General features: G+C 39.8%; 1 protein-coding gene across 3 annotated transcripts in view; it reads right to left on the bottom strand.

Moving 5' to 3' along the window:
• The window catches only part of Rad18 (RAD18 E3 ubiquitin protein ligase), a 91662-nt gene that overhangs the window by 49253 nt on the left and 16174 nt on the right, over positions 1 to 26235 (bottom strand). For all 3 annotated transcript variants that reach the window (XM_051155031.1, XM_051155030.1, XM_051155032.1), the window contains 5 exons: positions 21687 to 22021; positions 19943 to 20042; positions 16111 to 16295; positions 12173 to 12249; positions 8500 to 8560 (listed from right to left, as the gene is read on the bottom strand). In XM_051155031.1, the coding sequence (XP_051010988.1) occupies positions 8500 to 8560; positions 12173 to 12249; positions 16111 to 16295; positions 19943 to 20042; positions 21687 to 22021 (758 nt within the window). The remainder of the gene's footprint in view (positions 1 to 8499; positions 8561 to 12172; positions 12250 to 16110; positions 16296 to 19942; positions 20043 to 21686; positions 22022 to 26235) is intronic.

The following is a 26235-nucleotide window of genomic DNA, read 5'->3' on the forward strand; positions in this document are numbered from 1 at the left end:
CGGATCTGTGGGCCCACTGGCGAAGGGGAACCGAAGAGGGAGGATAGGGGCCTGCCAGTCCAAGGAGGGAACCAGTGCCCACACAGGCGCATTCTGGGTGGGTCCAGCTGGAGCCAGGCAGCCAGCCTCAGCAGACTGAGCCTGCAAAATTGGGCTGATAGAACCCGGCCAGGACAGTCCCCCACGGCCCGTCAGGGACTCCCAGGCTCATAGGAGAAGCTAGACTGCCCTCTGAGGGGTCTGAATTTGTGGCCACAACTCAGTGAGATTCAACCGCCAAAGGTGCTCAATCTAGACTGGTCCGCTATTTAAACTAGTCCAGGCAGAAACCTGACTGCGGGCCACAGCGGTCTGGGCCTGGGCAATTGGGCAGATAAAGCCACAGTTCCTATGGCCCGGCAGGGATTCCCATGCTCGTGGGAGAAGCTGGACTGCCCTGAGGGGTGTGGAAGGGGGTCTGAATTGCGGCCACAAGTGCACAACCTAGAAATGGTCCACTATATAGACTGGTCCTGGCAGGAACCTGACTGCGAGCCACAGCGATCCAAGCCTGGACGATTGGGCAGTTAAAACCTGGCCTGGCCACTCCTCAAGGCCCGGCGGGGTCTCCTACATATTGGGAGAGGCTGGACTGCACCAGAGGTCAGGACAGAAAATTAAACAGCAGCACCCAACACAGCTGGTCTGAATCCCCTCAGCAGCGTGAACGGAATCAGGCAGAAGACTACCTCTGCTGACCCAGTCAGGAGCTTAAGATGTAGAACAAGTCTCCTGGAGCAGAAACCAGATCACCTGCCGGTTCCAGGGAAGAACTCCCTGATCCCCATAGGCAAGAGCACATGACCCATAATCACTCACCAACTACCCACTCTCAATGGCCAGTGAAGGACACCAGAAGCTACCACCCAACATCACAGATAGCAAGATAACTAAAGGACAGCGTAAAAATGCAAACAAACAAAAAAACAAAACAACTCAACATCACCAGATCCCAGTTATCCCCAAAAAAGCAACCCTGAGAACTCAAACACAATCGAAATACAAGAAAATGACATTAAAATCTTAGTAATGAAGATGATAATGGAGGAAAGGAATAAAATCTGTAAACAAATGCAAGAAGATGCAGCCAAACAGGTGGAAGACATAAAAGAGGCCTATAGAGAGGCACTGGAAAAAATTCAGGAAAATATTAACAACCAGATGAAAAAAATCAATAAAGCAGTTCAGGATCTGAAGATGAAAATGGAAAACAGTGATAAAAGCACAGACAGAAGAAAAACGGGAATGAAAGATCTTAGAGAAGAAAGCACGCAACACAGAAGTGAGCTTATCTAACAGAATCCAAGAAATGGAGGAACGAATCTCAGAACTAGGAAGATACAATCGTAGAACTCGAAGCAACCATCAAAGAAAATGCTAAATCTGAACAATTCCTGACACAAAATATCCAAGAAATCAAGGACACCATGAAAAGATGAAACCTGAGAATAATAGGCATCGAGGAAAGAGAAGACACACAACTCCAAGGCCCAGAAAATATCCTCAACAAAATCATAGAAGAAAATTTCCCCAATTTAAAGAAGGAGATGCATATAAACATACAAGAGGCCTACAGAACACCAAATAGAATAGACCAGAAAAGAAAATCTTCCCTCCACATAATAAAAACACAAAATATACAGAACAAAGAAAAAATATTAAAAGCAGCAAGAGAAAAAGGCCGTCTAACATACAATGGCAAACTTATCAGAATTACACCTGACTTCTCAGCAGAGACTATAAAAGCCAGAAGGGCCTGGACAGAGGTCCTGCAAACCCTAAGACACCACAGATGCCAGGCCAGACTACTATACCCAGCAAAACTACCAATAACCATTGACAGAGAAAACAAAATATTCCATGACAAAAACAAATTCTGACAGTTCCTTTCCACAAATCCAGCTTTACAGAAGTTACTAGAACGAAAATTCCACCCCAAAGGGACAAGACACAATCAAAACTACACAGGAAATACATAACTATCACAAAAAGACAATCACACAAACTCTCTATTGTAACCAACACCAAAAATTAATGGACTTAGCAGTTGCATGTCATTAGTATCTCAACATCAATGGTCTCAACTCTCCAATAAAAAGATTTATAAAACACCTCATTTCCCCAGTTATCTTTCTTGTGAAGGCAGGCATCTTCCTTTTCCAATGTGAAAATCAGCTTGACATTAAAGATGTTTACAGGAGAGATGGTTCAGCAGGTAGACATCTGCCAACAAGCCTGACAGCCTGAGTTCAATCCCTGGACCCACATGGTAGACAGAATGCATTTTGTGGCATATGGTCACACCCATGTATACACACTCAGAAAATATACACTAAAAAGTTTTTAAGTCATTTGCAAAAACTAGAACATCCTTCTCATTAATTAAAAAAAATTAAAAAACAAAACAACCACCAGACTTCTCTTGTATTACACACAAAATTTCATAGCTATGTACATGATCTTGACCTGGAAGATTTAAACCCCATAAGAGGCCTTTTTGCCTTGGAATATACCCAGAAGATGCTCCAGCACACAACAAGAACATTTGCTCAACCACGTTCATAGCAGCCTTATTCAGAATAGCCAGAACATGGAAACAGCCTAAGTGTCCCTCAGTAGAAGAATGGATAAAGAAACTGTGGTACATTTACACTATGGAATACTACTCAGCTATTAAAAACAAGGAATTCCCGAAATTTGTGGACAAATGGATTGAGCTAGAAATGATCATAATGAGTGAGTTATCCCAGAAGCAGAAAGAGTTAAATGGTATATACTCACTTATATCTGCATACTAGCCCAAGGGGCATTTCCCATGAAAGTATTCACTCACCAGGAAAGTGGGACAGAGGGGAGGACATCCTATTGGGTCTCTAGGTGAAAAAAGCATGGGAGAATGGGGAAACAGAAGGATCCAGAGGGCCCTAGAAACCTATAAGAAAAACATTATGATGGGCAGATCTGGGCCCAGGTGTCCGGCACAAACTATGGCACCAACCAAGGACAATATGTGCAGTAAACTTCGAACCCCTACCCAGATAGGACGTTCTTCACAGTTGCGTGGAGAGTGGGGTCTGACTTTCACATGAACTCTGGTGCCCCATATTTGACCATGTCCCTGGATGGGGAGGCCTGGTGGCACTCAGAGGAAGGATAGCAGGCTACCAAGAAGGGACTTGATACCCTATAAGCATATACAGGGGGAGGAGGTTCCCTTCAGTCACAGTCTTAGAGGAGGGGAGTAAGGGGAAAATGGGAGGGAGGGAGGAATGGGAGGATACAAGGGATGGGAATAACAATTGAGATGTAATATGAATAAATTAATAAAATTAAAAAATGAAGAAAAAAAGAAACAAACAAACAAAAAGAGGCCCTTTTGACCCTCCAAAGTTAGTTCTGCTATCCAACTTCCAGTCCCTGGTAGCGCCAGCCTGCTGTCACTACATTTTTCTTCCTAGAATTTTATATGAATGGAACAATACTCACCTGTCTACTTAGCTTGGCTTTTCTCAAGCCACAATGCTCCTGAGATTTACCTATAATGCTTCATCGGCCAGACACTCCCTTTACTTTACTGACCAGTCCATTCTATTACACATGGACACACACATGCTGTTTCTAGAAGCTTGCTCATCCTGGCTAGCACCCTTTCACTGAACGCACAATTTCAGTGTTACTTTATTTTATATTTCACAATAGATTAGTGATTAATAAAACTACATCTTTTCAGATTAATGAAACTATCTTTTCATGTGGTTCTATCATTTGAATATCTTCTTTAGAGTCTATTCACATTTTTATCCATTTTATTAATGTGGCACTTACCTCATTACTGAGCTTAAAGAGTTCTTTACATAACGCATTGGTGCTCTGTCAGACCTAAGATTTACAGATACTTTGACTCAATCAATGGTTGTTTAATTTTATTTTATTGAGTTCTTTTTAGAGTAAATGTCTTAATCTCTTGTAATCTGAGGATACACATTCTCTTTTATGGCTCACAGCACTATGAAGGAAATCTGTCATCTTTGATGTACAAGTTTCATTGTTTCCCTTTCAAATCTATATGTTATTTCTCTTTTGATTTACTGCTCTGCCTAGTACACAAACTACACTGCTAAGCGAAAGTGTTGAAGATCAGCATTTATATTCTGTTCAAAATAGAGTAAAGGCTGTCATAATTTCACCATTAAACATTGTCAGTTGTTCTTCATACATATCCTTTATTAAAGAAAATATTTACAAAACATGTATTGATTTAAAAAACAGTTGCAATAAAAAGTATATAAAAATTCTGAAAACTTCAACGATAAAAAAATGAACACACCAAATCCTCCTACCCCCACCCTCCAAGACAGGTTTCCCTGTGTAGCCCTAGCTGTCCTAGATGGAACTCGCTCTGTAGACCAGGCTGGCCTCAAACTCAGAAATCCACCTTCCTCTGCCTCCCAAGTGCTGAGATTAAAAAGTATGCACTGCCACTAGGCAAACACGCCATTTGTTTAAAGAGCAAAAGATTAGCTAACTTATTTTAAAAAACATATATATAGATATAGATAAGTGTGGAAGGACTACAGGCTTTGCCCCAGGTGAAAGCAGTCTTGGCAGGCTTTGCCCCTATGAAACACCAGATACTCTACTGAGATTGACATTGTGATAGACTGAGTGGAGCCATCCTGGGTCCAGAATTCATGAAAAAGAAGGGGGACTCCAGCCAGGCTATTGTGTTTCTAATTGAACATCTATGGGAGGAGGGAGCCAGAGGGATATAGGCCTTTGCACAGAGAGAAAGAGAGAGAGAGAGAGAGAGAGAGAGAGAGAGAGAGAGAGAGAGAGAGACAGGACAGGAGAAGAGAGGAGAAGAGAGGAGAGGAGAGGAGAGGAGAGGAGAGGAGAGGAGAAGGCTCCTGGTTCAGACCACGAGGGTGCGAATCAGACAGGGGAGAGGATCAGCGGGCAGGTCTGGAGACACCAAGAGATCCGTTCTGTGGAGCTATTACTCGGAAGGTTTATTCTTGTTTCCCTTTAACCTTTTTTTCCCTCCTGTATAGGATAGTTGGGTTGTATAATAAAGTCTAATTGTTAAGAAACAAAGCCAACAGATAAGTATATTAAGAGATCTCATCATATAGCATCAAGAAATGACAAAATTAAACAGTAAAAACCTAGATGGACTTATTAAAACATGCTTGTCATCCAGCACTCAGAAAACTGAGGTAGGAGAATCAGAAATTTTAGTGTTAAGGATACAATATGTGACAGACCACACAGAGAGAGAAAAACAAACAAAACAAAACAAAAAACAATACAAAACCAAAAAACCCACAAGAAGCAATGAGAAGAAAAAATAGGAATCTTGAATATATACTCTGAAATAAGGAACTAATAAGAAAGCTTTACACGGTATGATTCCAACCAGTTGGCACTATGGAAAAGCAGAACTGTCAAGACTAAAAATATCAGTAGTTGCCAGAGGTTAGAGGAAGGAAGGGTGCAGGCAGAGCGCAGAGGATTTCTAGGACTGGGAAATGCAGTGCATGATACTGTAATGGTGAACACATGAAAATCCAGACTACAAACACCAATAGTAAACCCTAAGGTCAATCACTGACTTCGAGCTAATACTGTGTAATGCGGGCTCACTAACGGCATCACTCAGGAGCAAGGTGCTAACAGTATAGAAGTTCTATGTGTACAAGAGGAACAAGACTGTGGGAACACACTGTACTTTCAATTCATTTTGCTGTGACTCTGTAACAGCTTTCAAAGGTGGACGTTCCCTCTAAAGATGCTAAAGACCATTAAAGTAGTCTTTGAGTCTACATTTGGGATGAACAAATAAAAGACCCTGGGCCAAAGCCAACTGAAGACCTATTTGTATGGTACATTTTGAAAGAATTGTTGGCTGAGCAGTGGTGGCTCACACCTTTAATCCCAGCACTCTGTGGATCTCTGTGAGTTCAAGGCCTGCCTGGTCTACGGAGTGAGTTCCCGGACAGCTAGGACTACATAGAGAAACCCTGTCTTGATTAAAAAACAAAACAAAACAAAAATAAACTTTTAAAAAATAAGTAAGTAAGTGGTAAAGAGATGGTTCAGCAATTAAGAGTACTGACTACTCTTTTAGAGGAGATGGTTTGACTCCCAGCACTCATATAATGGCTCATAACTATCTGCAACTCCAGTTCTAGGGGATTAGACACCCTCTTCTGGCCTCTGCAGGACCAGGGCTACACATGATACACACAAATACATACAGGCAAAATAGCAAAACATATAAAATATCACAATTAAAATACTACAAAAAAGTAAGCAAAATATGGCAGAGCATATGCAGCTTGAAGAGCCTAAACTGCATATTCCCTGGCTCTAAAGTGATGTGTTAGCTAGTTTTATGTAAATTTAACACAAACTAGAGTCATTCGGGAAGAGAATCTCAATGGGGAAAATAGTCCCACCAGATTGGCCTGTGGGCAAGTGTGGGAAATTTTCTTGATTGATGACTAATATGGGAGGTCCAGCTCACTGAGGGTAGTACCTCTCTTGGGCTGGTGGGCCTGGGTCCTTTTAAAAAGCAGCCTTGTCCTTTCAGACAGCCAGGAGTAATGACTTCTTTCATGGATCTTTGGAGCTGTCTTCACTCCACAGTTCCCTTGTCACTAGTGCTATTCCACAAATTCTGGCTACCATGGCTTTTAAGAACTATAATTTCTGTCTCAATTCAGTGGCATGAACAGGTTCCCCATCATATTACCTGAAAACTGCTAGCACATTATGGTGCTTTCCATTTTTTTTTTTTTTTTTTTTTTTTTTTTTTTTTTCCCCTCTCACATAGTCCTGGGCTAACATCTAAGACAAACATTGACATATATTTCACCAGATCTTTTTTTTTTTTTTAAATGGGGGAAAGTAAGTCAAGTCTGCTATTCCATCTGCTAAGAGTAGGCATATACACTTACTTATTTTTTAACTTTGTTTCTTAAATTATTTATTTTTTTATTTTTTTATTAATTTATTCTTGTTACATCTCAATGGTTATCCCATCCCTTATATCCTCCCATTCTTTCTTCCCTCCCTCCCATTTTCCCCTTATTCCCCTCCCCTATGACTGTTCCTGAGGGGGATTACCTCCTCCTGTATATGCTCATAGGGTATCAAGTCTCTTCTTGGTAACCTGCTGTCCTTCCTCTATGTGCCACCAGGTCTCCCCATCCAGGGGACATGGTCAAATGTGAGGCACCAGAGTATTTTTACATTTTGGAAAAGGAGAAAGTTTTGTGTTGTTTTTGTTTTGTTTTGTTTTTTCCTACATTACTGACCCACGCCCATTACTATAACCTGGTAAGGAAGCTATTACAGGCATTTTGATAAATGAACATGATATGACCATTAAAATGCTTTCTAAATATTATGTTCATGCTTGCTGCCAATTTAGTGGGAGAAGCTACTTTCTGAAGTGGGTGGCAGTTACTGTAGAAAGCATTGAGAGTGACTGTCTACTAAGCAGCTGTAAAAGGGACACCTATACCATAACTGGAATACTCACTGAACCAACATACATTATATGCTGCTTGCTGGCCCTTAACTAGTGTGGTGAAGCAGACTTACATACACAGTACTTAAAAGACTGAATCAGGGATAGTTTGAGGACAGTCTGGGCAACTGAGCAAGACCCAGTCTCAAGAAACAAAGAGACAGAGAAAGAGAGAGGGAGAATGGGAGGGAGAGAGAAGGGTAGGGAGAACGAGAATCAGTCAATACCAAAAGGAATAAGGAATTTCAGTGCTCGTTAAATTTGAGGCTAGCCCAGGAATGCTAGCCTTAAACTCAACCCTCAGCACTGCAAAGATTAAATTAAATTTTAAAAATCAAGGCAGGCAGATCTCTGTGTGTCCAGCCAGGTCTATATGGCAAGCTCTAGAACAGCCAGTGATACACAGAGAGACCCTGTCTCAAAATAAAATAAAATAAAGCCCAATCAACTAAGGAAAGAAATTACAACTATCCATTTAACAAAAACAGTAAAATGTTACCTGGATAAGATACACACAGACAGACCACTTCAGGAAAAGAAAATAATTATGATTGAGAGGATGCTAACAGGAGAAGTAAGCCTATTTTTGACACAAATCTCCGAGGCACAGAAGTGCTGTACCTCCATACAAAGAAGCAGGCCTGGGACATGATGCAGTGCCATCTTCTCATATAAAGCTTTCTGAGAACTCCTATTTGCCAAGTGCTTGGTGATGATGAGCTCAATGGAGAATGTTAGTCACAGATCTTAAAAGGTAGGCACCACATACAAAAGGCTATATCTGAGCAAACACTCCACTAAAACCCAGTCTCTGAAGCAACATTAACAAGATTATTTTGAACATTAACAGCAAACATTTTTTAATTACTTAAGATGTAAAACAGCAACTTAAGTTCTTTACAATAAGAACATGTTTTACAACTTACAATATTTACGGCGAATTTCCTCTATTTCCTTTTCTGTTTGGTCCTTTGTAAAAACCATGACCTTAAAAAAAGAAGAAGAAAAAAAGAAAGGAAGGAAGGGAAAGAAAAGAAAGAATATTTAGAACTCCATCCAAAGTGAAAATGGAAATCAATGCACAAGTTTCAAAATCTCAAATGTGGCTTCTTAAAACAGAGGAAGACAATCTGCTTTCTGAGAAACCTGTATGTTTCCTGACTCTGACTTTCATAAACAGTATTCCATCTTCCTCATCACCTCTTTCTCATCAGCAGATTTTTATTTTTATTAAGAAAAAAATAGGAAAAACAATTCTTTCCTCAAGCCTAGTAGCACCCAAGAAGGAAATCCCACCATGGTTTAACAATTTTACAGTGAACTCTGAGAGGCTGTTTACATAAGTTAGTTATGTGCCTGAGTGTCTATGTGGCATATGTGCAAGTATGTATGGATGTGCATGCATGTACACATACAAAGAGCAGAGAACACTGAGCTCTGCTCTCCACTCTGCCTGTTCTCTTGACACAGGATCGCTCACTGAACCTGGAACTGGCTGGTGAGCAGCAAGCCCCAGCAGTCCTCCTGCCCTGATCCCCACAGCACTGGAGTTACAGGCACACACAGCCATGCCTGTCTTTTTCCATGAGTGCTGGAGATCTGAACTCAAGTTCTCACACTTATACAGCAAGCGAACTTACCTGTGCACCATCTACAGCCCAAGTTATTTACATAATTTGACAAATGTTCATGTTATAATAAGTAGCTTGGCAGTAGTTATAATAGATTTTAGGCTACAGTGAGATTCATTTGTGGAGAGATTTAAAGTTTTAGTTTTTTACATAAATAGAAACATCCCAATAACATACATAAAGTATCTGTACCCAATTCCAAGTAGTTGAGAAAAAGTAAAAATGAAAATACCAAAAATCGAAACACATATAAACCTGTATCTATAAGACAAAAAGGGAAGGAAAAGTACTTCAGGTAATAAATCTTTGACAGTAACAGGCAGTATCATTTCTTCTACCTTTCCTGCATATCTAAGGTTTTCCAAGTAAACTACTAATGGGAAGTATTTGGTAGAGGAAGGCTGCCAGTACAGGGGAGGGGGTGATGAGGTGAATATGAGCAAAATACGATGATATGAATGTATGAAAACACATTGTTTATGTGATAACTAAAAACAACCAAAAAATAAAATCTATTAAGAAAACAAAAAAAATTTCTTAGGCAGTCTCATTTTTCAGTTGAACATGTCATTTCCTCTTTTTGCTTTGAAATTCACAAGAATCTTTCTAATTCTTGAAGTCCATTGTGTCAATTAAAGTGTATTTTTGTATCACAGATTTGTGTTCAGTTTTTGTCAAACTCGATAGCTACATATAGAAGAATAAAAACACATCTATATCCATCACCCTGCACAAAACTCAACTCCAAATGGATCAAGAATCTCGACATAAGACTAGATACTGAATCTTACAAAAGAGAAAGCAGGGCATAGGCTTGAATTCAGCGCACAGGAAAAGAATTTCTAAATAGGACATCTACAATACAGGCACTAAGACCAACAATTAACAACTAAGACCTCATTTATTATGAAGCTAAAAGCTTCTGTACAGCAAAATACACCATCATTCAAAGAAAGTGACAGCCTACAGAATAGGAAATTTGATAGAGTGTTAGTATCTAGAATATATAAAGAACGAAAAAAATCTAAATTCAAAAATGGAGTACAGAATCAAACAATTTTCAAAAGATGAAACACAAATGCCTGAGAAACACTTTTAAATGCTCAACATCCTGAGCCATCAAGGAAATTAAAACTACTTTGACATTTCATCTCACCCCAGTAAGAATGACCAAAATCAGTAAAACAAATGACATCACATGCTGGTGAGGATGCAGGGAAAGGGGAACACTTACTCATTGCTAGTGGGAGTGCAAACCAATACAGTCACTATGGATATCAGTGTGAAGGGTCCTCAAAAAGCTGAAAATCAATTTACCACAAGATCCAGCTACATCGGTCTTGGGTATATATCCAAAAGACTCAACATCCTACAACAGAGATACTGGCTCACCGACGTTTATTGCTGCTCTAGTCATAGTAGCCATAAGCTGCAGATAGCCTAGATGTCCATCAACTGATAAACGGATTATCCAGCTGTTAAGAGATATATGAAATCTATTATTCTCTTAATGGAACATAGCAATAACACACTGCTACACCCACATATAAGAGCATTATCCAACTTTTATCAGAAAATCTTCTTTGTAGTAGATAATAATTAACAAAGAGATTCACAACTGGACAATGTTCAGAGAGAGACTAGACAGCACTCATCCCTATGCAGGATATCTTTATCAAATCTTTCCCCTCAATGTTTAGGGATTTATGAAGAAGAGGTGGAAAGATTTTAAGATAATTCTAAGGAAACAGTGTCTTCTAGACAACAACAGGACTGATACAAATATGAATTCAGAGACTGTGTTAGCATGTACAAGACCTATTCAAGCTTAAACAAGACAAAAATCCCAGCATTGAGAAGGGGAAGTGAACACAAAGTCCCACTCCTAACCAAGAAGCTATGTGCAATTGATACCTGCTCACAAAGGGAGTTAACAGTTTTCTTCAATGGAGTGTCACTGGTTATATTAACCACAGTCCAGGGCAAGTCTCATACCTCGGAGTAGTTGGACAATACAAAATAGACTCCATGCTTCTTTGTTGTTGTTGTTGTTGTTGCTGTTGTTGTTGTGTTTGTGCATTTTGTTGGGTTTTTTTTGCGTTGTTCTATTTTTTGTTTTTTTTTTTTATTGTTTCCTGGTTTTCTTTTGTTGTTGGAGAGAGAAAGAGCATCAAGTTCGGTGTTACAGAGTAGGGAGGAGTTAGGGGAAGAAAAAGAATTGATAAAAATATTTTCTATGAAAAAAAATTAAATAAAACTTTAAAAAATAATATTACATTAGCTGGGAGTACTGGTGCATATTTTTAATTCCCAGTACTTGGGAGGCACAGGCAAGGAGATCTCTGTGAGTTTGAGGCCAGGCCGGGCTAAAAAGTGAAACCTTATCTCAAAAAAAAAATTATAATTATATATAAAGAGGCTGGAAGGAGGAAAAACTGGAAACAGGAAGAAGGAAAAAGAGAAAAAGGATGAGGAGGAAGAAGAGGAGAAAAGATGATAATGAAGATTATATTAATGGGGCTGACAAGAAAGCTCAGAAGTCAAAGGAATTTGCCATTCTTTCAGAAGACCTAAGTTTAGTTCCCAATACCCTTATCAGACAGCTCACAAGTACATCTAATTCCAGTTCCAAGGGACCTAACACCCTTGTCTGGCCTCCACATGCACCCAAACATGCATATGGTATATATACTTAAAGACACACATGTAAATAAAAATATAATCTTAACATGACTCCAACTTAAAAGCAAAACTCTACTTGGAAATATACTTTAATGCTGTAAGTCTATTAAACACAATACTGTCCAAAAACATGAGCTGTAAAGAAATCTTATTACTCTAAATAGCAATATGATCCAATAAATTTTCTACTAAGAAGAATTTACAAAGGCTAGCTTTTAATTTTAAAAGTTCAATTCAACTTTTCTTCCTGCACATCTACTCAAACAGCAAAAGAGATTCAACGTACATTTTCACTGAGTTTACTTGCTTCAAGACGCATCCTGGTCTTCTCCATGTTTTCAATTTCTTGGACTATTTCAGCAGCTATTAAAATAATAAAAAGAGAAAAAAAATCACTTAATCCACTGTTTGATCATCATTCTATGCCTATCTGAGGTTTTTAACAGTAGAATAAGACAAGCAATACATATAAGCAGATTCTGTCTTCTTTTGCAAGTTTTCAAATTAAGTGTAGTGGTTTGGAAGAGAAGTTCTCCACAGTCTTATAAATTTGAGTGCCAGGTCCCTAGTTAGTGGAAACACTTGAGAAGGATTAGGAGGTATGGGCTTCCTGGAGTAGGTGCAGCCTTGTTGGAGGTGTGTCACTCGGGCTGGGCTTTGAGGTTTCAAAACCTACTTGGGCCCACTACCATTCTCTCTGCCTGAAACTTGCACATCAATGTGAGCTCTCAGCTACTGCTCCAGCGCAGTGCTTGCCTGCCAGTCACCATGCCCCCTGCCATGATAGGCATGGATTCACTCTCTGAAACCATAAGCAAGCCTTCTAGTAAGTGCTTCCTATTATAAGTTGCCTTGGTATTGATGTTTCATCAAAACAGTAGAACAGTAACTAAAACAGTACGTTTAGCAATATTTCAAAGCAATCCTTTAAAAGAAAAATGTGGAGTTTTAACATGCAACTCTTCTATGTATCAAAATAAAACTAAGAAATACCATGTCAGGGGCTGGAGAGATGGCTCAGAGGTTAAGAGCACTGATTGCGATTCCAGAGATCCTGAGTTCAATGCCCAGCAACCACATGGTGGCTCACAACCATCTATAATGTGATTTGATACCCTCTTCTGGCCTGCAGGTTTACATGCACGCACTAATGTATATATAATAGATACAAATCTTTTTTAAAAAGAGAGAGAGAGAGAGAGAGAGAGAGAAAGAGAAATACTATGCCATTTTTGTCTTCTCTCCTGAATATTTAAACAGCAATTTTAATGAAACCTGACAATTAATTTACTATTATGAATTAAATTCTTACAGGATATCCAAACTCCAATATATTAAATGTAGTGAAACTTGCCAAGGAGAGAGTAAGATCTGCAAATACCAAGGGAAATGCTCTTGCTTCCAAACCTAGTGTCTGAAGGCAGTTTACAACCACTCATAGCAAGGAGATCAAGAGAATGTCCTGTCACACATTAAATGTCTTTCTTTAAACACAGATTTTTCAAATGCTGTCTTTATGTATCAAAAGTCAGTCGATTAAAGTACATGAGGTACACAGAAAGAACTGACAATCATTTATGCACAATTATATATAAAAAGATATTAAGTCTGGAGTTTACTTCAAAATATTCTAAGGAGAAGTTCTAAATGGTAGAAAGAAAAGCTGCGTTGGCTGATAACTGCTTACATTATAGGACAGATACATGGGGAAACTAGAGTACTTCTTAGTCGATCTCCTTCTATACCCGCCTCTTTCACTCTCTCCTCTATATCCACTTCAAATAAATAATCCTACTAAAGTTTATTTTAAAATTCAAAGCTACTACTTCACTTAAACAAGAGATTTTCTTTTCCAAGCACTGAGATGTATCTGCCACCTTAATATCGAAAAACTGGTAGAAGCAATGTAAACAGTATCATCTATGAGCAAGAACTGCTTAGCTCCTTGTGAGCTTACTGAGTCATGGATAATAGAGAAGCAACAGTATTTACATTCTGTCCCATGCATTAATACAAGCACCATTCTGGCACACACTACAGTTGTAAGAAAATTAAATTAGGGTTGGGTACATGTCAAGAGATTAAGCTGTTTTCAGAAAGACTTCTGATTCTGTTTAGGATGTAGAGAGCTAACAAAAGCTAACATTCACTATAATGACAAGGAAAAGCTAGACAACCATCCAACTACAATTTTGCTTGAATCCATCAGAGTTATAGTCAAATAGCAACTTCATATCTTAAAACCCAAAACAGAGAGCAAGATTGGGAGGGATCATGAGTACCAAGTGACAAAAAGCAATGCCCAGGAGATAAACTGCAATGACCCTGTACCTGAGTGAGATCCTAACTAAACTTTTTGATGGATTGCAAAAGGCCAAGGATGGCTTCCAAGAAAGTGTAAAAATGCTGAGAGGCTCACACACACAGGAGCATCAACTGCAGGCCATTTCTACAGAATACTAGCACTCCCACTTTTCTGCTTCTTGGCACAGTGAGATGGTAGGAATCCCAGCTGCACACTGAGCATCATGAACTCTGCCATGCCTTCCCACTCATGTGTCAGCTCAATGAATGAGCTGAAATAAATCTTCTCTTCCTTAAGTTGCTTCTTCTTGGGCATTTTGTCACACCAACGAGAAAAGTAACTGATAGGGAAAAAGTTAGCATAGAACAAGCTTGGTAGTGGTGGCGCACGCCTTTAATCCCAGTTCTTGGGAGGCAGAAGCAGGTGGGTATCTGTGGGTTAGAGACCAGCCTAGTCTATAGAGCAAGTTCCAAGACAGCCAAGGCTACATAGGGAAACCCAGTCTTGAAAAACCAAACCAATCAATCTCGTACAGAACAAGAAGTCACTGTGATAAAGCAGGCCATGCTGTCCACAGGCCTTTGGAAGTAGCACACAGAAGGACTGTGGAGGAGTGTAAGGCTACAGGCTAGAATCCTAGAATACTCTAGGTACAGACTGATAGGCCACCGTGGTGGGAAAGACGAAGATCAGAATGCTGAAATATAGACAACGAAGACTGTACTCAAGAAGTTTCAGAGGGCAACAAGAGCCCTATGAGGAACTGGAACTAGACTAGAGCCCACTTGTGTCATGCTCTAGCAAAGAATATGACTGCATTCTGCCCATGTCTTGACTATTTCAATGAGGCTGAATTAAAAAATAATAGACTAATTTGTTTGGTGAAGGAAAACTTACAATAGTATAACATTCAGACTATGGCATGGCTACTATTTAATGCATTTATCCTAATTCACAGAAAACAGAACAGAAAAATGTAAAAAATATGCAATTTAAAAAAGAAAGGAACTCAAATCTGGAAGTAGTGGACAGAAATGTACACTGTAGCAGGAAAAGAGACTTAACCATGACAGCACTGGAGCCAGGGATAAACTTGTTGCTACTACCCACTCTTGTAGATCGAGGAGGCAGATGACAGTGGTCAGATGTATGGAGACAACCACTGCTTGGAAAGAAAGGAATTCTGGGATACTGACTATAATCTTGGGTGGCATTTTCATTTTATGAAAATTTATCACACCATGTACTTTTGTTTTTATATCACTCCTGTTTTTAAATGTAAAGCAAATTCTAAATGCTTTCACCTATGAAGAACACCAAAATATATGCATGATCAAGTGAAAAATATATGGAGGATACTGACATTTTTATGAATCAGACCAACTAAGGATGTCTGTTTATATGTAATCATTACAATGGAAGCATCACTAAGTTCTAAGTATTTGCTCAGGTACTGTACTAGATATTTTGGATGCATTCTATCACCTCAACAACATACAGCAGGTAGGATTATCATCCTCATTTTATAGATGAGAAAACTGAAGTACAGAGATGTAAGCTGATCAGTCACAGCATAAAGTAAGAGGAGTGTAGGACTGTAGATCACTCTTTACCACCAATCTCTAGAAAAATACTAAAACAAAACAAAACAAAAACAACAACAACAAAAGAAAATATTTTAATTAAAAATAAAACAAAATTAAAAAACAAAAAACTGGCAACAGTGATTCCTCTGCGAAGGGACCTGGGGCTATGAAACAGCCTAAGAGGAAGACTGCCTTAGCATGGTGTTCTCCAGGTAGCTCTTGAAGGAATTCATTTGTATTCTCTTACCTACAGCCAAAAAGATACTTTCTGTGGTTTATAATCCTGAGCTACACACTTGCTTTATCCAGATGAGCACGGCTATATTACATTACCTGATTTAGGATGCAAAGCATCGCACTGAGCATTATACATGTGCACAAATTCTTGGTGCCTTTTAATAAGCTGCTGTTTGTTTCCTTGAATAGATAAGCCATGCTGCTTCATCTTTTTCTTTAACTCACGGTCAGAGAGCAAGTGATACACAGTTTTGGGCAGTGGCTTCCTTTTGTGAGCAGAACTAAAACAAAGAAACAAGAAAGATCTGAGGATTACTGTGCATTATCAAATATTCTCAAATAAAATAGTGATTTACCATCCCAACACCTGACTTACTAGAGAAATAGTTGAGCCATTGAGATAAAAAAGAAAAGGATAGGGAAAGAGTTTAGTCAGTAAAGTGCTTGCCTCACAAGCATGAGTCTGACCTCTGGTGTCCATATAAAAGGCACCGTAGAGTGCACTAGCTAGCCAGCCTTAACTAGCCAGCAAGGCCAGGCCCTAGTGAGAGACTCAGCACAAGGTAAAACACACTCATGAGTGTGATACCCAGGTTGACCTCGGGCTCCATATGTACACTAACATACGCGCACATCCTTACACAAAACAAGCACACCCAACCCTACTAAAGGTTCAGCTCTACGGGCGATTAGGTGCATAATAAGCAGTTGGCCAAGTGGTCTTTACAACTGCAATCACTTCAAAAGGACAATAGCAAATTAGTAAGAGCGTTCAAAATAAAGTTTTTAAAAGAAAAACAAGGAGAGTTCACAAAAGCTTTATTTTTCAAACTTCAGGGGACCTCAGAACTACCAAGAAAGCTTGTTTTAATGAAGATGCTCAGTCACTTTCTCCACAGCACATGGTGCAGGCCCAAAGTGGAAACTGAAAATGTTTACTTTCCAGTATTTCAAAGCAAATCTGGGTCCAAGTGTCATACCAAGGGCACAATTACAGCCAAGTATAGATAAAACAGTTCTACTCAAACAAGGATCATTCCCTGACTAACTTATCTCTTTTATGTTCTATTAGTGAAGTCTGAAAGCCAAAAATAATTACTTAATTGTATTTTTACAAAATTGTTCTTATAATGGCATCCAACTGGATTCTCCAAGATAGATGATATTATGGTAAAATAAAATCACAGTAAGTAGCAACAACTGAATCACTTTGCAATGTTTATGACAAGCACAAAGGGAGGAGTGATTCATTAAGTCTCTGACTAAAACATTCATTTTATCAAGGTCAGACTATTACATTTACAACTGTGAAAGTCTAATAAATAGCTGTAGTGTTCACTGGCATTCACAATGAAAGCACCACCTGACATCAACTATCTCTATCAAGAATTTGAGGCTATAAAGGCAGAGAAAACATTTCCCCAAGCATGACATGACTCTGATCCTTTCTGTGCTGACTCAATGAAGCTGAATACCATAAGCCAGGGGTCTCAGAAGCGGGACATCAATAGAAAAGAGCTCTGCTCTGAGCCAACTGACTGTTCCATAAAGGTCGGGGTCAGGGTTATCAGTCACACTCAGCAATTCAGCTTTTAGTGTTGTAAAGGAAACTGTAAAGCACAGAGACCCTCCGTGACCAAAGGCCAGGATATGGCTAAGAAGATTGAGCTCCATGGTTCCTAAGTCTCAACAATTTTGTACGGAATGACTTATGAGAACAACAACAAAAACAAACACAACCCTAGGAGTAAAGCAAGTCTAGGAATTATGAACAAACCCTACTCCAGCAGCTGCCTCAAGTGTAGGGCTTCTCAGCACCTCAGCCTACTGAAGAGTAACACAGGATGGGCTAGTTCTACGCTGCCCTGGGGACCAACTGGCAATACTCTCTGTGTATCCAGATTTGGAACACCACTGGACAGAGCTAGAAGTATTAGAAGACTACACAGAGCCATCGAGAGCAGTCCAAACAAGATCATCAGTGCCAGGTTCTCATTCTTCAGGGAGAAAAAGCTCAGCTTTTCTACTTCCAACTCATTTTCTGGGGGAAAACACATGAGGGGGGAAAAAAAGTAGGTCATGAGATACGGATGGCTTAGAAGTCATCCTGGGAGCTATCCACGTATATTATTCCACCCTCCCTTATAAGCAATATATTCATCTAAATTCTGTTCCCTTCAGCAGGCGTGTGGGTGCAGGAAGGCAGTGCTGTGAGCACAGGCTGCCCAGGCTTGCAGTCAAACACAGCGTGTGCTGTGAGTGAGCAGCACTCCCAACACTTCAGCACCAGCCTTTGCAATCTAGAACAGTATAGCCTGCTCCCTGCATCACCCCAAACTGACCCACAAAAACTGGGTCTTAGTAATTAAAACAGTAAGATGCTCCTGCCATTGGAGAGAGCACTTATTGAAGAACACTCTTCAAAGCTGACCAGCCTGAGCCAATCATTCTTTGTCCCACTTTGCAGGCATCACTAAAATCTCCAGCCTCCTCCTCTTTTCCACAGCTCTCTGGAGTCTCATCTCTTGTCTCTGACTTTGCCCCACTTCATTACCTGTGCTACCACTGCTTTTATTTACTATCTGACAATGGCAGAAGATTGAGGACTGCATCCCACTTTAAAAATAAAATCTTCTATATGGGTCCTCTAGTAAAGGGAGCGTAGCTGTCTCTCACATGGACTTTGTTGCCTGCTTTTTTATCACTTCCCCCTGGTAGAACTGCCTTGTAAGGCCACAGGGGAAAAGGATATGCTCAGTCCTGAGGCAACCTGATGAGCTTGGGTGGGGAGTGGGGGGGCTCCCTTTCCTGAGGAATAGGGACAGGGAGGACAGTGGGGCTGGCAGAAGAGGAGGGTGGGAGCTACAACCAGGATATAAAGTGAATGAATAAATAATAAAGAAATTAAAGTCTTCCCTTGACCTTGCTGCCCATGTCTTCCCCCAACTAAATCTCTTTACCATCACCAACTAAAACATGACAGCTATGCTTCCTTTTGTCTCTACAATGCACTGATTCCTAAGGCCCTGCAACTTAACTTCAATTAAAACATCACTCCCTGAACATACAAGTGGACTAGTTTCACATTTGGTGATTTTGATACACAAAGGAGACAAAGTAAAGTAGCACAGAAGTTTGGGTACACTGACCTCACAACTTGTTAGCAATGTCATATCTTGTGTTTTGGAGAGAAAGTCATTATGTTCCATACACATTCTCTGGCAAGGAAGGAGGAAAATAGGAACTTGGGGCTGGAATGTCACTGTGTAGCCTAGGCTAACCTACTTTTCCGTAGTCTATGCTACCCTTGATTCTCCTGTCTCAGCCTCCTGAATGCTAGGATTGCAGGCATATACCACCATACTCAGCTAAAAATGTTCTTCTGTATCATTTTTACAGGGGATCATATATATATAGATCAGACTATTCAGAAAATAATCTTTGAAAACACTCACTAGGTAGTAGGCCTTAGATTTAATTCTCAGTACCATATAAATACAGATAGACAAATATACAATGTTTCATTTAAATTAATATTTAAAATATTAAGCTTTTAATTATCTAATAATTTATTTAAAATACTAAAACATTCTAAGAATTAACAATTTTACATGCTTCAAATTCAAGCTACCCTTGCTTTGTTTCATCAAGGCCTTACCATGATAGTTTGACAATTCTAAAAAGAAAGTGAGTTTAAAAGACAATGAATTCTAAGTTACTAGTTTCTCTAGGTCATAATGTAGCAGCGAGCAGACACTAACCCGCTGCTGACATATGGCAGAGTATGAGATGAAGAAGGAAAAGAGTGAGGAATGGAGAGGTAACCAGCACTAAAGGAAACACCAGGAGCACCAGTCCCAGGACAAAGGAGTCTGGCTGTAAAGCACAGCGGCATCAAGCAGGTCAGTGGTTATGCCCACTCTCTTACCTTCGAAGACTCTCCATCTTCTCTTCACGTGATAAGCAACAGTCTAAATGCTTATTGATATGATTTTCTGGAATACTGACCCCACAAACAGGACAAGACACTGAATTTAAAAAAGAGAGAGACAGACTTTATTGGCCATAGAAAAGGCAAAAATTAACAAGCTGGCATCTTTCAGTAACTAAGAGAAAAGGCAGGATCTCAGCTAATATGGTCTTAAAAACCCCACAAGAACCAGGAGAGTAGCACACTGGTGACTAGTGACTAGCTACTGTGTGGAAAATCACATAATCAAAATCCTAGGCCTAGAGGCTGCAAGTGAGTTTGGGAGTTAGCTAATTAGAAAATGTTTTGGTTATAACTTTTTCTACCAAGGTTTGAGGAAACTATAATGCTGAGTTTCTCCAGGCCCCATCTTACACAGGACAGAAGCAATCTCAACAACTCTATAATGAAGTTACTACTGTGAGTTGTAACTCAAGCTAAGACTTGGCTGGCTCGGTACAATTTGGCTGAACTACTGACCTGGCTCCTGTGCCAGGTACACCATAATAAAGCTGCAGCTTCGTGAAGTTGCAGTGAAGGTAGAGGTATCATAATCCACCATAGGTTAAAAAGCAGTGACCAAAGAAGAGAGGCTTGTGGCACCATAGTCTCCAGGCTCCCTACTCCTACTCTCAACAGAACACAGAGAATTGTATCTTTTTTTTACATGTTATGGTCCATTCTAAGATTTAATTTGAAAAACAAAAAAAAGTTACGAGTTGAAAACATGTCCCTAGGAAACTAAAACTACAACAACAAAATGATAGAATCAATAATCCAGGTTGAAATAATAATTAAAGATCCTTAAGAATACTAACAGACAAATACTAATAAACTAATTCCAGCTTTCTAATAAATACTACTGGCCTTCAACTGTGGGCTGTATGGGTTTGCTAAAGACACACACTCTTAGTAAAAGATGAGATCACAGAGTCTGGTCACAGGTTTTCCAGATAACCCTTCACACCATATGAATTCCAGGCCCAGGATGGCTCCACTCAGTCTGTCACAGGGTATTCATGGGGTGCTCCAAGGGTAAAGCCCGCCAAGACTGCTTCCACCTGTGACAAAGCTTAATCTTTCCCACACCATAAACGTGGCTCTGTCACCATTAGGCCACTCAGCACCACTGCAGCATGAAAACATCAGAGATAATGTCTAAACAAAGAAACAGTATATGTTCCAGTAAACCTATATTTACTAAACAGGTGCCGTATCAGATCAGTTTTCAGTTATTCTGTCAGTCTATAGGTACAACTGTAGGAGAAGTGAGGTAACAAATTGGCTAGAGAGACATTCTGAGAGAACTAGGAAACTAATCAGGGTCACTGACATACTGTCATATGCCAAAGGGTATTAAGCTATAGGCAGAACAGCAAGAGCATGTTCAACCACTGATACAAAACGAAGGCCTCTTTAGGTGTTAGCTGGAACTGGAAGAGGTGAGAGGGTTCCAGGCTAAAAAACAGAAAACTCCCACAAGAAGCACTAACTAATAACAGTTCCATTTTGCAAGAATCATCCTGATTGCTATGCTATGAAAGACAACAAGCCTCTAACCACTGACTGTAACAATGCCTGGGACAAGTGAGGTGAAACCTGGTCTACTCTTTCTTACTCATCAAAAGTGCTGCCTATTATCTCACACCACATGGGTGTGACTTCCTTAAGTATAAGGGCTTATATAAAAATGACTTCCTACCTTTAGTGTCCAGTTTCATGGTGGATGTAGAGGGTGTCACAGGACCATTAGCATCCGAAGGACCAAGTACCGTCTTTGCTATGAGACTTGTCTCTTTAATCTCAGCAGAGGTGTTTATCTCTTTTTGAGGGCTGAATTTCCTGTCATTTTCTTTTCCCAATTCAGATACACAATCACCAGTTTCTCTAACCAGGAACTTATCCATTAACCTGTTCCCCTGTTTGACAGGATGTTTGGTAGCTTCAGCATTATGTACTTTAACAACAACTTTCTTTGAGGTAGAAGACACAGGAGATATGGGTGGTGACTCTAAAGCAAACTGTAACAGGCGAGTCCTTGAAACATAAAAAACAAAAAACAGGTAATTAAGGTGTCAAATTATACATAATAAACTGGTGTCTTCCCGTTTAATTTTTGTTCCTCTGAAACACAGAATTTATGTCACAATCACAACCAAACTAAAGAGTTTCTTTTAAAATAAAAAAATAAAGCAATACATTGGAATGAAAAGGCAACTACTAGGACTTTCAGTATGTTGGGTTCTGGCTGCTGCTATGAGACTTGCTCTACAATGACTAAGTACAACTGGAGAAGTACATGAAGCAACAGTTAGTAGCACTACAGCACAAGCAACACAGAGTGTGGACCCTGGAAGAGGAGAGACACACGAAGTGATCCAACACTGTCCCGAGATCTTCCCCTGGAAGCATTTTCTGGGATTTACATATTGAACTGTATTGAACTGACATCTAAGCAAGAAGCGTGCTCTTACTGTTCAGGGAAAGAGAGCATAATTCTGAGCAAAGGTGACAAGGACTGGGGGACAGGGTGCTTGGCGTGTGGGAGGCACAAGAAAGAAACCTCTCACCCATCTGCAATCATCTCCAGGGTATACAGGGTCTGGTAGGAAACAGACATTGGTAAAAAGATGCCAGAGGCCAGTGTTGGAAAGATAGTCAGCTTAGATCAGGCAAAGTGGAAATACTCTCATGAAGACCATGGGAACTGAGGTGAGATGTCACAGAGACCATACCTTAGGAAAAAAGATCACACTGTGTGCACAGACAGTATGTTCACATAAATGTGCATGCATGAATATGTTTACTTCTGTATGTGTAAAAAATGTGTGCGCGCACACATGTAAAACCAAAATAGAATCTAATACTACACTGAACCAACTCTTAACAGAACACAATAAAGAGCTGGTAATTTAATTGCTTGTCAAAACAAAATGCACTCTTTCAAAGAAAGGTTTTCGCAGCTTCTATAACATTTGGTCCACAACATTCACAAAGAAGAAAGAAAATAACTACTAATCAAGTCATAAATATTTAGGAAAAAGAAGATGTGAGTTTTTATATTATGAATTAGTATTAAATTGTATCAAATGCATTTTATGCACTCATTATATATGTTTATTTTATTTTGCTAATATAGTTACATTAGTTGACTTTTCACTGTATTTTAGATTTTGATGTCTAGGTTTTACTGTTTTGCACAGGTGATATGCCATTGATTCTTTCAACATACTAATGATAATTTTTGCCTCTATTGCACAGTTCAGGTGAATTTAATTCCAACTGGCTCTCTTAGTTCAAGGCATGCCAATAAATACTATGGCAGACAGACAGCAGCAGCAAGACCACAATAAACTATTCTTAGGGCTAAAATTAAAATCAATTAACTTATTCCAGTACCATCTACTGTTGCCAGAGAAGCACGATAGCAAAGCCTATCCTCCTGAAAGCAGGTTTATACAATCTAAGTGAGAAATGCTGATACAATGGAGCCAAGAGGCTAAGAAGACACCTCGGTGGTAGAGATTCCCCAGCATGTGGAGGGCTCAGGGTGTCAGTCCCACACTAGAAAAAAAAAAAAATAGAATAATATAAAATAAAATGCAGCCAAGCATGGGAAGATGAGAAAAGTATTCTTAATAGCTGGTCAGAAAGCCTCACTGAGAAGGTAACTTATGAGAATAGAGTTCAGAGAAAGTGAACCTAAACCAGGTGGACACTGTTCACATGCAAAGAACAGCAAGCACAAAGTCTAGAGTCAGATGCAACTAATATAGTAGAAAAACAAGAAGGCCTGAAACTTAATAAAGGGCAAACATGAAGTCTGAGAGGGAGCAAGATGGTAGAGCAACCAGAGGATTAAATCAGAAAGGACTTGGGCTCCTGTTCCACTAAGATGAAGAAACAACAGTCTGGATGTTAAATGCTCCCTGAAGACCTGAGAGTTAATGGCATTGGTTTGGGGGTTGCTGTGTATCAAATGTAAGATGTAGGTCAAACTGGAGGTCCTTAGGCCACTACAGCATGCCCTAGCACAGGACTGTGGGCCCATTTCTTGTCTCTGTCCCTTACTTGGAATGCAAGCACTTGCTCCAAAACATACTTTTACTATAATGTGCCATCTCAGTAAAGGCATAAGCCACAGGGCCTCCTGTGGTCCTATGGCCCACAATCATCTTTTCTCTTTATAAAGTAAGCCACTTGGGCATTTTATTATAGCACCGTACAACTGCCTAACACAAGGAGCTGACACTAGATAGCTTTACACATAACCTGACTTTTTGCTTTAAAGGAATCACTTTAGTTACTACCATCTATAGTGAGAATTTTGGTTTCTTTAAAAACACAGAAATGTTATGTGAATATGTTTTTGTTTTAATCAGGTATGGGATGTGCAGCTGCTTCAGATTGTCCACAGCAGCTATGATTTGACTTGTGCTCTATGGGGAGCGTGATTTTGCCAGTTAAAAAGAGTTTACATTAGGAACTCTGGAGAATCTTCAGAGGGTATATAAATGCCAGAGCCCTGAAAGACCAGGCGGCTGCTGTTTCCCCCGCAACAACCCCTGCAGTTTGAGTAGAGGAAATTGGATATAATGTTGGCAAAGATCAACCCTGCCTCAAGGAACTCGATGTCCCTTTTCTCTTTTTTTCCTTCTTTCTCTCCTACCTAGTGTTGGTGGGGGTTGGGAGGGGGTGGAAGGGATAAAAGTTGTGTAGGGAGGTAGGAAAAAAAAAAAAAACCAATAAAGTAGCAAAAAAGTCTTGTTACGACCATCAATAAGGACTTTAGGAAGGCCAAAGTAAAGATACAATTAGGAAATGGTCAGTCAAGTAGGATGGCACTGGCTTGAACCAAATTCTAAATGGTAAAGAAATGAAAGATTCAACCTTGGGAAGCATTATGATAGAGCCAGTAGGACTTACTACTGGATCAACAAATTAAGTGGTAATAAAAAAAAAGAGTTTAAGAAAACATCAAGGTCTTTAGCTCAAGTAATTAAAAGGATAGTTTCAGTGCAGGGCTGAGGAGAGAGTAGGTAGGTGCTTGCCATACAAGCCTTGCAGCCTGAGTTTGGGACTCCAGAACTCATGTAAAAGCCAGATGTACTAGCACGAGCATCTGCAATCCCAGAGTGCCCAATGGAGAGATGAGAAGCAGACCAAGGCAAATTCCAGAAGCTCAGGGGCCAGCTAGGCTGCTTATGCAGTGGCAAAGAGATCCTGTCTCAAACAAGGTAGGAAAGCAAAGAATATACTTGATGGCTGCCCTTCGATCTCCATCTACATACCATGGCACACACACATGCCCTACGTACCCCACCCCCCACACACACACACATGAACAAGCACACAATTCATTCACACCCACACCCACACTCTCACACGTACATGCACTAATGCTGCTGTTCAAAGCCACAGCAACTGTCAGAGCAGGTATGGGACAGAGAAGAGCACCAGCGGTCTCCTTTGTGCACGTTCAGCATCAGCAGCTCTTAAGAGGCTCAAGAGTAAATGTGAGATAGACTGCTGATAGGAATCTGGAGTCTGGAAGAGAGGCCTGTTTGAAGACTTAGAAAACATAAAAGCAGATGACATCTAAAACCAAGAAACATTTTATAATTCATATACCATAAAATAAGTTGGGTAAACATGCTTATTTCCAAACTGATGTTTACATTTAAGTGACATTGGTCACTTTCCCTTCATTTCCTTCACCCTTATGAATTCTTATCACAGTGACCTGGCACTGCAGGACCGAACTACATCACCACAGGCCCTCAGATATCTCATGGGCAGATTATGGACTTTTAGAGCTGGAAAGACTATCAGAGAGGAATCAACATCTCATTGTACAGAGTACATAACGTCCCAGGACGTTTCATCGGTCTGCTCCAAGTTATCTAGGAAAGCATAATTAGATCGTAAACACTGACAGAGCCCTGAAACTGTCCACCACATGGCTTCTTGCTCTGAATAAATAACTGTGACTCAGCAAAGTACAGAAAAAGCTTGCCAGCCTGTTAACCACACAAGTAACCTCATCTCTTTAGAATGTGACCAAGAATCAAGACTCACAATATGTCTCTAGATGCATGGGAAGTCAAAAGGTGATATAATGAATTAAGTTACACGACTGAAGTCCTTGAAAATATTTGCTCTGATCTGAAACATGCAAATGGCAGTTTAGAAACAAACTGTTGAAATAGGCAGAGGCCACTAAAGCACATGCTTTTTTCTTTTCTTTACCT

This window comes from Acomys russatus, chromosome 13, assembly GCF_903995435.1.
Source record: "Acomys russatus chromosome 13, mAcoRus1.1, whole genome shotgun sequence".
NCBI lineage: Eukaryota > Metazoa > Chordata > Mammalia > Rodentia > Muridae > Acomys > Acomys russatus.